At 41.6% G+C, this 12,323-nt stretch overlaps 1 protein-coding gene across 1 annotated transcript; it reads left to right on the forward strand.

Moving 5' to 3' along the window:
• The first annotated feature begins 1,388 nt into the window (after positions 1 to 1,388).
• On the forward strand, positions 1,389 to 10,592 carry mbtps2 (membrane-bound transcription factor peptidase, site 2). The gene is made up of 11 exons (XM_053412359.1): positions 1,389 to 1,686; positions 3,002 to 3,150; positions 3,412 to 3,550; positions 4,397 to 4,500; positions 4,777 to 4,904; positions 6,739 to 6,857; positions 6,991 to 7,171; positions 8,167 to 8,273; positions 8,656 to 8,854; positions 9,077 to 9,152; positions 9,622 to 10,592. The coding sequence occupies exons 1-11, from the start codon at positions 1,612 to 1,614 to the stop codon at positions 9,842 to 9,844; spliced, it is 1,500 nt and encodes a 499-aa protein (XP_053268334.1). The 5' UTR covers positions 1,389 to 1,611; the 3' UTR covers positions 9,845 to 10,592.
• Positions 10,593 to 12,323: the final 1,731 nt, after the last annotated feature.

Here is a 12,323-nt window from a genome sequence, read left to right on the forward strand (position 1 = left end):
GCCTAACCCTACCCTCACCTTCCTCCTAACCTCAACCAGGACCACAGAAAAGAAGACTTGACCATGATGGCCACTAGTCCCTCAGCTTTTAAACTGGAAAAGCTTTATTCCCAGTGCATTTCATGTGTGTGTGGTTATGTTTGTGCAGTGCGATTCTCCTTGAACTTCTCAGATAAGCTTTTTTCTTGACTAGATCTCCAGTTCGAGGATGAGACGGCTCAGTTAGGGGCCGGACGAGCTGTGGATTTAGGTTCTATCCGAATTTAAATGAGGTAATAAAAGAGGAGGCGTGCAGAGAGAATCCTCAAGATAAAATTACCGAACGCAGCCAACTGAATAATGAGTCCTACATCTGGGGCAGGGATCAGAAAATAGTTTAGAATATATGTTTTGGCACAGATTTAACCCTCCAATCCCACATTGTAGTCGTACACAGAAACAAACATTGTGTATTTGCGATGAAACCTGTTTACTGAGAGAGTGGAGGCTCCGTGGGACTGTGTCAACATGTCAAGTTTTATCCAGGAGCAGGTTCATGTTCCCTGTTCCCATTTATGGCTTCGTGAGTCAGACTGGCTGTTCTTGTTACTTCTGACTCAGACCACACACATTTATTGGTGTCCTTTTACCCTCCTGACCTTTTGGTCACACGGAATGGAATATTTGAACCCACAGTTTGCTTTTATAATTATTTTATTTTTATCCCTGAAGCTCTTACAGACTCTGATTGATTGGTCTTGGCTTCTTTTTACAGACAAGTTCAGCACTCAAGTTTAAAGTCTTTTCTTTCAAATTACTACTTATAAACTCGTTGCTCTCAATCTTCAGTGGACCACACCGTATTTAATGCAATTCAATACAATGGGTTTATTGATTTGTTTATTTTTCTCCTGCTTTTTTTTATGATTTTCAAAAGAAAACAATAATAAAGAAAATATTATATTCCTTTTTTTGCATACCATGACAATCTAACCCAAATAACAGAACGTGATGGATCATAATTATTATAGTATAGCACAGTGCTGATGTACTTAGTTTTATAAGGAATGTACATTACATTACATATTTATTGTTTCAGTGTTATTTAATCAATATCGTATGCAGATGTTTATTTAAATGTGTCTGTCAAGGGGAAGCTGGGTTGGGGCTCGGGGGGGGGGGGGGCACATGGGACTGGAGTTATGTAGGATGTATTTAAAATGTTGACTCTGTGAATTATCAATGTGAAATTCCAATAAACAGAAGTTGAAAACAAAACAAAAAAGAAAAGAAAATTGAGAGAATTTAAAGTGAAATTCCTGGAGCTGACCAGTAGGTGGGAGGGGGCAGTGTGCTCTCTGTGTGTTCTTCTGCTGCTCCGCTGTAAAGATTTAGCAGAAGAAGAAAAAACCGGAAGTGTTATCTTTCCTGATGGTTCCTCTTGAATCTCAACATCTGTGAGAACAAACGTCACTTTCCTCCATCGTCTGCGTCGAGTTCAAGGAGCGAATCCGACATGACGACGCGGTGACGGACGCGTGGGACAGCGGGTAACTGCGTGTGGAGCCGCGGGCGGAGGGAGCGATGGAGACGGCGGCACTGGGCTGATTCTTCGCCCCCCTGAGCTGCACCATGATCCCCGTGTCTCTGCTGGTGGTTGTGATGGGAGTCTGGTGCGTGGTGTACCTGACCGACACGCTGCTCAGGGTCAGTGGCTCCTCCTCCTCCTGCTAGTGTGTGTGTTCACATCACTTAGTGTGTATTCGTATCACTTATTGTGTGTTTATATAAGAGGACAACAACCATATAGTAGTGTTACTGTAGCTGCAGCCTCCTGCAAGTACCTGGAAATAAAGACATGTTCTCAAGGTGCAGGGATGAAGAGGAGACTCTGTATTAATTATTGTTCTTTTTACCATAAATAACAAAGCAAATGTGTTTATATAAGATGATAACAGTCATATAGAGAGGAGTTTATAGTGTTACTGCAGCTATAGCCTCCTTAAAGTATCTGCAAATAAAGATATGTTCACAAGGTGCAGGGATGAAGAGGAGATTTGTTCTGTTTCTGTATTAATATTTATCATTCCTTAGTTTATCTTCATTTTTTTTTTTTACCATAAATAACAAAGCAAATGTGTTCATATAAGATTACTACAGTTATATAGAGAGGATCTCATATTGTTGTTGCAGCTACAGCCTATACAAGTACCTTAAAGTGCCTATGAATACAAAAATCAATTTATTTATTGTTCCCTAGTTTATCCTTATCTCTTTTTGCTATAAATCACATTTCTAATTTATTTATATTGGTTTTTGGCTATGTAGGTGTATGAGTTTGTATGCATATATATATATATAGCCTTATTTTGTATTATTTATAGTGTATTTATTCTTGCATATATTTGTTCTACATTATATACAATATACAGAAATAGGTAAACAACATATTTATAGATATATAGGAAGCTGGACTTATATATTCTTTTAAAGAGTAGATGACTTTCATCATGAATCATAAGGTCAACGTTCAGAGAAAGTCAAACTGGAGTTGACTGCAGCTAAGTGATGTATTCCATTGTGTTAAAAGCAGTAACCTCATATTTAGTGAAACTTATCACAACTCTTTCACCTCAGTGATATTTCAAAATACTTCCTCTTTAAGAAGCTCAGACGCATCATTTATCATCATCCTTCATCTACAGCATGACTGGTTTATATATTTGTTTCTATCTGTTTGGTTTGAAGGTTGTTTATGTGCATTGAGGACTGTGTTAAAGATTCAGACCTAATAATTCAGTTATCTACAAAGTGAACTCGACAGAAGCAATAAATCAAATCCATGTTGTAAATAAATATGCAGATTCCACAGAGCAATGAATAAGATAAAGACCTGAGACCTAAATAAAGATGTGTTACACGTCTCCACTTCCTGAGTGTAGTTTTCTCCATCAGTCTATCGTCCACTGTGAAATCTGCGTTTTTCTAATTTGTACCTTTTCTCTCTGACTCTGTCCCTCAGTCGTCATCGACACACAGGATCCGGTACGAGTCATGGCTGGCGAGTCGAGGCCTGATGTTGTCTCCCTTCCACGTGAGGTGGCAGACGACCGTGTTCAACCGGCTGTTTGCGTACTGCGCTCGCATCAACCCCCGAGCCCTCCACCTGTGGTGAGGACGCCCCTCGGCTGCTCCTGCATCATTTCTCTTCTTTCCTCAGTTCTCCGGCTCCAGTCGCTCCTGTTAAGCTAATTATTCACTGAAGCTTTAGAATAATACTCACTAATATGAGACAGGTTGTGTGTAGAAGCTTCAGGCTGGTAAAAACCCTGCAGGCTCTTATTCTTCTGACAGATTTATCACATTTATTTGAACATAAACAAACAAATGTTGGCGCTCGACCTAAATTCTCTGCTGCGTCGCCTCCGCCAGGTTCAACAGTGGTCTGGTGTTCGGTATTGTGTCCATGGTGGGATCTGTGGGGCTGCTGGTAAAGACGCTGCAGCAGACGCTGGCTCAGATGACCTCAGACAACCCGCGGATGGAAAGTCAACAGGCGCTGCAAGTGGTGGTACGTACACACGCATCACCGCACTGGAGCTTTATGAGCTTTGACAACAGGTGAAATAAATAAATCAGGAACATTCACTTAAATTTATCTGGTAGAACATTGTTTTTTTTAATGAACTGTCGCTCAGAGAGTAAATGTCCTTGAAAGTTCATACAAAGCTTCAATAGAGGGGCTGGAAAAAGCCTCCAGTTATGACGAGGGCTCTTATTAAGCATTTTCCTCCTGTTCCCTTTTTATTCATTGTGCTGTCAAGTAGCCGCGCGCTAATATGAGTGCTGTTCCCCGAGGACCTTTGTAGGTGATTCATGGGCGGCCATTAGCAGCACATTTATGCTAAATAGCACTCAGCCTGGAGAAAGAAGAAAAACACACACAGCACACAGTCAACAAGAGGAGGGAAGCTCAGGCCACAAAGAGAAATACGACTTCGGCCAAAATGTGACAATTACAGCTGCACTGTAATGTGAATTAAATATGTCTCAGTGTGATTTAAACACCTCTTCATTTGATTTCAATACATTTTACTGGGATTTCAATTCGTTTTAATGAGAATCAAATACATTATAATGAGATTCAAGTTAGTTTTAATGAATTTAAATATGTCTAAATAGATCTTAATGGGATTCAAACATGTCTTAATGAGATTTAAATTCTTATCATTAAATTTAAATGCGTTTTATAGGTTTTTAATGTCTTAATAAGAGTTAAATACATGTTAATGATACATGCGGATTGTTTATTTGCCAGTGTACAAAAGATTGTTTTTAATGTAATGTTTACTCTTTCTCCTCCTCCTCCTCCTCCTCCTCCTCCTCCTCCTCCTCCTGCTGTGGTTTGTGACTTTAGGTCCCTGGTGTCAATCTGCCCACGAACCAGCTCGGCTACTTCTTCACCGCCTTGCTGCTCAGTGGCGTCATACATGAGCTTGGCCACGCGGTGGCAGCACTGAGGTAACGGACTCGGTTTGCCAGCAGGGTTCATCATCATTCAGTGACCATTGAGATTAATTTTGTGTGTTCTGCACTGGGTGCTGTAGAAATACTGCTGCACACACACACTTAAGATGATTGACATTCATATTTAACTACAGATATTCTTCAGGAAGGTTTTGCTGCTGTTCTGTCATATCAGTGATCTCTGTGTTTATCATTTGACCTTCGTCACCTTCAGACCTGTGAGGAGTTGTGTGTTTAATGTTGTGTCCTTCTCTCACCTCTGTCCCTCAGGGAACAAGTGCGGGTGAACGGCTTCGGCATGTTTGTGTTCGTGCTGTACCCCGGGGCCTTCGTGGACCTGTTCACCACTCACCTCAACCTGGTGTCGCCCACGCAGCAACTTCGCATCTTCTGTGCTGGTACGATTTTCCGTTTTTATTAAATATATATAAATTCAGAGATCAGCTGATCACCTCCTCAGGGCAGAGTGGATAATCCTGATTATTTCCCCCCAGCTAATGTGATCACAGCTATTAATCAGAATTATTCAGGGGGTCACTTTAAATACTTGTTTGAGTCGTTCCGGTGAAGGTCACCCCCGAGGTCTTTCATTCCTGAACACCAGACGCCAGCTTCACATCAAATTATGTCAGTCTGCAATCAAGAGAATTATATTTTAATGAACTGACTGGTGGAGCTGGCACTTCACTCACGCATGGATGCAGCTGATGCCTCCTGCGGGCCACTGGGTGATCAGCGGGAGCCCGGTAATGACTGTGTGGTGGACAGATATAATGTAGGTTTTTTATTTGAAAGCAGGTTTGAAACAGAAGGTAAAAAAATAGTTATAATATATGAAATATGACAAAAACAAGAACCTGCAGGTCTGAAACGTCTTAAAAAGCTTATAACTCAGTTTCCTCAGGACATAGATTTAATATTTAAAATATTCTCTTGTTTTAAATATTCCCTTGTAGATCTATATGTATGTTGCAAATTATGATTTTTATGCACAATATATTTGTGCAACTAATAAAATATGATGCACAGTTATAGATTTAAACAGTTTGAACTATCTCACTATGATGTTGAAATCCTCTTTTGCTGAAGTAAATTTTAAATGCAGGACTTGTGGTGAGAGTTTAAAGATATATTCTTTTGCCGCCATGAACCTTTAGAGGGCAACGAAGAGCTACTTAAAACCCATCTGTGTTTTTTAAGTGGAGGAAACTTCCTTCAGTCTTTTGTTTATTATGAGAAGAGAATAAGTTTGGTGGTGACATGAGGCCGAGACGTTCAGTCAGGTCATATGACAAACTGCAGAGATGGTGTCATAACATCACGCTGGGTTTATTTCTCTCTCTCTCTCTCTCTCTCTCTCTCTCTCTCTCTCTCTCTCTCTCTCTCTCTGTCCACAGCCCTGATAGCTCTGTTTGCAGGCAGGCGGTGGGGGGGGGAGTTCTGTGACATAACATGTTTATTATTTATTGCTGGAGAGATTTGTGATTCAACTCCACTTGTTTGTTTACTGTAAAGACAATATCACAAGTTTATTCAATCAATCTGGAATTTCAATCATCAAAGTCTGACATAAAAACAGGGAAAAAAGAATTTCCTCTAACACTCCTTTATCTTAAACCATTAATTTAGTTTCTGTTGCACGACGCTGCCGTCATCATTCTGCTTGTTTACTGAATTTCTACCCAACTCATCCCCAAAAACTGGGACTTGACCTCATGAGGCAATGAGACGCTTCCTCGTGTGGTTTGAGGGCGACTGTCTGTGTCTTGTTGCATAATTAAGATGCTGGAGAAGTGAAGACGGTTAATTTGAGTGCACGGCGGTTTCTGTCAACAACATCGTGCAGCGCGTAGATGTGGAGAACAGCTGTAAACAGGCGAACCCTAGATTGTGACTGTCGGCTTTACAGTAGCTTCAGTTTGTTTTCCTGTTTGTGGGATTGATTTAATGACCTTCATGATCTTTACGACATTCATCAGTCAAATCTAAAAGTTTGAGGAGTTGGAAATGGAGCTGCATCGCTTGTTGATTAGTTCATTTAAGACATTTTATGGACTTTTTATACAGGAGTTTATAATTGGACTATTTAAGAATGACGACAAGTGTTAGTTGCAGCCCTATTATAGTCAAAATGTGTTCTTTAAAATGTCATAACTCTTAACTAAAAAACATTTATGAAATCAAGGCTGAAAAATCTAAAATATGTTTTCTTTATTTACTTTTGCTCGACAGGAGTCTGGCACAACTTTGTTCTGTGCCTGGTGGCGTTGGCTTTTCTCTTCCTGTTGCCCATCGTTCTCCTTCCCATGTATTCCACTGGAGGCGGAGCACTGGTCATCGAGGTTGTGCAGGTCAGTGCAACAAATCATTAAAGCAGTGATCAAACTTTCCTTTCCTTTATTTATCGGGATAAAGATGGACGACGTGTCTCTGCTTCCTTCTCTCATAAACAACGTGTGTGTCTTGATTGTGTGTCTCTATCAGGGCTCTGCGGCAGACGGTCCTCGGGGTCTGTCGGTCGGAGACATCGTGACGGGGCTGGAGGACTGTCCCGTCAGGGGGGTGGAGGACTGGAGCAGCTGCCTGTCTCACCTGTCTCACTCCCCACAGACCGGATACTGTGTCCCCGTCGCCAGCCTGCAGCCCAGCTGGGCTCATGGAAGAGGTGAGTGTACAGTGAGGGCACCTTCAAAATAAGAGAATGACATATTTAAAGTGATAGCGATGAATTTAAAGACTTTTTTCTTACTTGAGTAGCTTCTGAAATTATGATTCGTTATTCTAAATTAAAAAAATAACTTCTAAAAACAAAGCTCATTACTGAAAACCTCAGTCAGAGCTCCTGTTGCTTGTCTAATTATTACAGTGTCAGACTCCAGACTTCATAATTAAGGAACAAATAACAGAAACGTTCATTATAAAATTACCATAATTTCATGATGAGCAGCAGTAATTAGTTTATTAGTCATTTGTCAGAACATTAAAGAGAAACTGATGGATTATTAATAGTTTCAGGTGTTTCTCACGAATACCAAATATTTTCTGCTTCCAGATTCTCAAATAGGAGGAAGTTGCTCAGGCAATCTTCAGCTAAATATGTTTTATATCCTGGACACACACACACACACACACACACACACACACACACGCACACACACACCCCTCCCTCTGCTGACTGAACTCTCCTTTATGTAATCATGCAATCACTTAACAATGCTTCTAGTTTTCATCTGCTGCTGTTGCTAATTATTCATTATTCATGAACTCAGGTCACCCTGTGTTTATATATATTTGCATTGTGTTCGTTTTAAAACTTTTACATTTTTACATTTGTTGGTTTGCATAATTGTTTAGTATTTACCTGTATGTGATCAATATAATACCTGGAGGCTACAGTCGGTGGTTTTGACCCAAGGGAGTTTCCATTAAATGTTTTCAATGGTTAAATGGGCAGATCAGGTTTTTCACCTTCTCTAACAAACCGACTGTAACTTTGTTGTATTGTTTTCTGAACCAGTATAATGACAAACAAGAGGTTGTGGTGACATCCGAGGTTATGTTGTTTATTGTGTATGATGATCTACTGTGATAATATTGACTGAAAGAAAACATCAGTTCATTCGTTCATTCTTTTCTTTTCTTTGTCTCCTGTCTGTGAAGCTTTCAAGCGTCTGGATGGAACGATGGACTGCTGCAGCAACAACAGCCTCACCGATCTCTGCTTCTCCTACATGAAGCCACAGGGCCGGAGCAGCCGGGAGAAGGAGGTGACACACACATACACACACACTCACACAGACTCACACACACACACGCTAACACAGACGGGGAGAATTTATGACTCGTTTATCATGTGAACAAGTTTCCGAACCAATTTTATGTGTCCCCAAACCAAAATCACTAACTTCCTTTATTCAACTCTCTTCCTGATTCCCATTTTTGGCTGCGACTGCTTGACTTTTGTTGCACATGATAACATTCCAGCTTCAGTTTAGTAATATGATGTTAAAAGATAAAGATGTCAAATATTCTCCATCAACTTTCACATTCCTGTTTGATTTACTTTGCTCATGGTCTCAGTTCATGTATCCTGGCTGCACGATATCGCACATTATTCAGTTTTTGTGTGTCTCTTGTGATCCTGTGTAGTTCGCCTGCATGCCGGTGCGTAAGATGGTGACGGGGACGCCGGTGTGTCGCAACGACAACGACTGCGCCGCACACACCCACAGCGTCAGCGTGTGCGTCAGCCCGTCTCTGGAGAACCAGACGCGCTTCATCCGGGTCACACACCCTCCGAACACACACATGCTGTTTGTGGGCTATCCGCCGCACCTTCAGTACGCAGGTATGTGTAGTATGAGAGTGTGTGTGATGGATTTTATAATTGTTCGAATGTCGTTGTTTCACCCTCTAAGGATTGTGGGACGTTGTGTCTGTTATTTTCATTTAATCGCTGTTTACAGTTGAGGTGTTGAGGTGATTTTTCAGTTTTCAGTGAAATAAAGTGAGTGAGCAGGACGAGACTTGACCTGAAAACCATCCTACGTTTTATTTACTCTTTCCTCAGTGAGTCTGACCAACTTCATCCCTCGCTTTACTTTCCTCCACCTGGATCTGCCCGTCTTCCTGGAGACCTTCTGCAAGTATCCTTCCATGTTTCAAAGACTCTCCAGGCTCCGGCTGTAATCAGGTGATGGATACACGAGACAGTGGATTTAGAAAAGTCAACACTTCTGTCACTGGCACAAAATTCATTAATTTGTATAGAATTCTTTGGGTTTTCTAGATTAATATAGTTTCACAATAAAAAGCAAGAAGAGAAATCCCTGGAAGTGTGATGTACAAGAAATACAAAACATTTTACAGTTGACCTCCAGACCCTGAAAACCATGAAAACCCATAAATCATCCTTAATATTCATTATACATATTATTAGTAATGTTTGATCTGCATCTTATAAAACACATCTAAATTTGTATTAATCAGGTAGAAATTGAGTATCTAGATCAGCCTCTTTGATGATGATGATGATGATGATGATGAAGGAGCCGAACTCCTCCACTGTGTAAAGACACATGATTGTCTCTGGCCCTTGACCCGGACGTCTCTCAGATACGTGGTGTCCCTCTCCGGTGCGTTAGCCGTGGTGAACTCCGTGCCGTGCTTCGCTCTCGACGGCCAGTGGATGCTGAACGCTCTGCTGGAGGCCACACTGGTTACAGTGGTAACGGATCGGCAGAAGCGCGAGCTGATCGGCTTCTTCCTGCTGCTGGCCGGCAGCGCCCTGCTGGCGGCCAACGTGGCGCTGGGCCTGTGGATGGTCACGGCGCGGTGAACCGCAGCGGTTAGCTATCTTAAAGAAATGGAATGAGTAGATAGATCCCTGCGTGGACAGATGTTTCTCTGAGGAGCTGGAGACGTGCAGACCGTTAAACTGTGAACTTACAGGGAACAGACTGCGATACCAAACTTCACTGTCAGACTTCTGGAATCTGTGGAGCAGAACGTTTCTCTGCCTCTCGGCCCGTTCTGATCCACCAGGGAAAAACATACACGACTCACTTCTTCCACCTTGTTTCCACCATACACACTAAAGCACATATATAAATAAATTGCTTATCGCAAAGCACCGTCCTGTGTGACTGTTTACAAAGACTGCACAGTCTTTACAAATTCAAATATCTATATACTGTGTGAGAAAAAAAACCATCGTGGTTCTTAAGGGTTTGACTCCTAGAAGCCATATTTCCCTGCTGAACAACTGTGTTTGTTTTGGCCTAAACTAAGTTCAACCTTAGTTTTAAAAGCCTTTATTCTATTGGCTAATGCATGGCAATACTTTTAATTTACTACCACATATCACGGCCTCCACGTAAGTGTGAACATTGGTTAATGATTTCATGAAAGGCGACTAGACGATCTGAAACGTGAGCTCAGTTCAGTTTCTTTCTCTTCCTCGACATTGCGTCCGAAAGCGACTGAACTCTTTCCTCCCGAAGTTTAAGTTTGACTCTCGAACTGTTTGTGACCTGTTTGTAAAAGTTCATTGTTAAAGCTGTGGAATAAAAATTTGTTTTATTTAAGGGCTCTCTTTTTTTAATAGCTGTTTTGAATAAGTCTTGAAAGATCCTTCCCAGTTCCTTACTTTGTTTTCTTTTCTTGTGTTGATTCTTTGTGTGAAAGACTAAATGACCATGATGCATCACATAAAGATTATTTATTGTTGTGACGTTCTCTGCTGTTGTAATATCACTGCTCCTGTCGGGGGAGCGAGAGGTCACGGTTCCATCCATCGATCTGTTCGGGATCATTCGAGGATGAAGTGCAACCGGACATGTGGCGGGCGACAGCCGGAATAAAATCAAATGATGAATCTGAAATCAAAGTGTTGTGTAGTTTTATAATATTTAAGTGTAACAGGACGGATTGTAATCAGTTAACATTTAATCCTGGAAAGAAAGTTGAGCTGCAACTTTTCCCGTTAATTAAAAGTCACTAAGATTGTGAATGACTCTACATTTCATGGAGTAATCTTTAGACTCCAGTTTCAACCAGGTATAATTGTTAATAGTGAGACCCGCACCTCCTCACTAATTTCAAACCCTTGGTCTTCTCAGCACTCTTCCTCATTGTCTTCCTCACAGACAGAGCAACCAAAGCCCACCAGCCTCACTCTTGGCTCCAGCCCTCAGCCTCAGTGTGTTGCTTCAGTCTTTTCCAGGGAGCCCTGCAGTGATTATGTTTTTCCTGAGTGTGTCGGCGATGGAGGCGACACGTAGTAATTTCGAAGGGTGTTTCCCACAAACCTATAAACACACGAACGCCCCCCAGCTTAACCACAGAGGTGTGTTTAGCGGGGATGAGCAGACACCTCAGTCAGCAGGTTCCAAAATTGTTGCTTTATCTCTGTTTTGGAGACTTTGTGCGATTAGAGAAGTTGTGTGGGAGGATTCAGAACATGGTTCTCGCCTCTTTCTCGTGTTTATGTGTCTGCGTTCAGATAAGGTGGATTTCCCTTCCCCCCCAAATCAGCGTTGAAAATGATCACTAATGTGTTCTTGCGTGTGTGTGTCTGTGCTGCTTATCTCACGCTGATGACAGCCTGCAGGGATGTTTGTATAAACAGACATGGGAGGATGATGATGATGATGAAGAGGAGGAGGAGGAGGAGGAGGAGGAGGACAGGTCTGGTTCATACTGAGCCACATGCCCTGGAGTTGACTCACTGATTTACAACCTGCGTATATAATATGGAATCCAGTCACAGATCTGACCTGGAATCCTGTAAGTGGAGTTTAATAATGAAGTTACTCCTTTTTTTTAAGTTTTAAATTAAATTTCACAGGACTATGACCATACGTCAAATAATGAAACATTGGGTCCAAATACATTTAACTGCATCAATAAATAATGTGTTATCAAAGAATAAATAAATCATTCTGTTGCCCCGGCGAAGAATTAAGAGTCTGAATGAGAAGCGGAGACACAATGAGAAGTAGAGGGAAAAGTTTTCAAAAGAGTTCAAACAATGAGAATTAAAACAGATCTGGAGTCAGAAAATGCTGAACAATAGCATCGTGGTCACAGGGTTCGGTTTGATGAATGGGTGTTTGCAGCAGCACAGGAAGACGAGTCTATATAGAGACTGTGTCACCGCCACCGACCCACAACCCTAAAGAGCACACTCTCTCTCCACAAAGGAGGAGGTGGACCAATCAGGAGCTGCGGCCTTATTATCAGCCGCACCTCCTCTTAGAAATTAGTGATGAACCGAAACACTGATGTGTTTTTACAGGCAGCGTCATCATCGGACT

This window comes from Pleuronectes platessa, chromosome 20 (assembly GCF_947347685.1).
Source record: "Pleuronectes platessa chromosome 20, fPlePla1.1, whole genome shotgun sequence".
In the NCBI taxonomy this organism is placed as follows: Eukaryota; Metazoa; Chordata; class Actinopteri; order Pleuronectiformes; family Pleuronectidae; genus Pleuronectes; species Pleuronectes platessa.

What these genes read in the sequence shown, in the direction of transcription:
- mbtps2 (XM_053412359.1), top strand. Translation starts at nt 1,612, where the DNA reads ATGATCCCCGTGTCTCTGCTGGTGGTTGTGATGGGAGTCTGGTGCGTG. An exon ending in TGACCGACACGCTGCTCAGG is followed by an intron (nt 1,687 to 3,001) that starts GTCAGTGGCTCC and finishes TCTGTCCCTCAG; the next exon opens with TCGTCATCGACACACAGGAT. An exon ending in ACTTCGCATCTTCTGTGCTG is followed by an intron (nt 4,905 to 6,738) that starts GTACGATTTTCC and finishes TTTGCTCGACAG; the next exon opens with GAGTCTGGCACAACTTTGTT.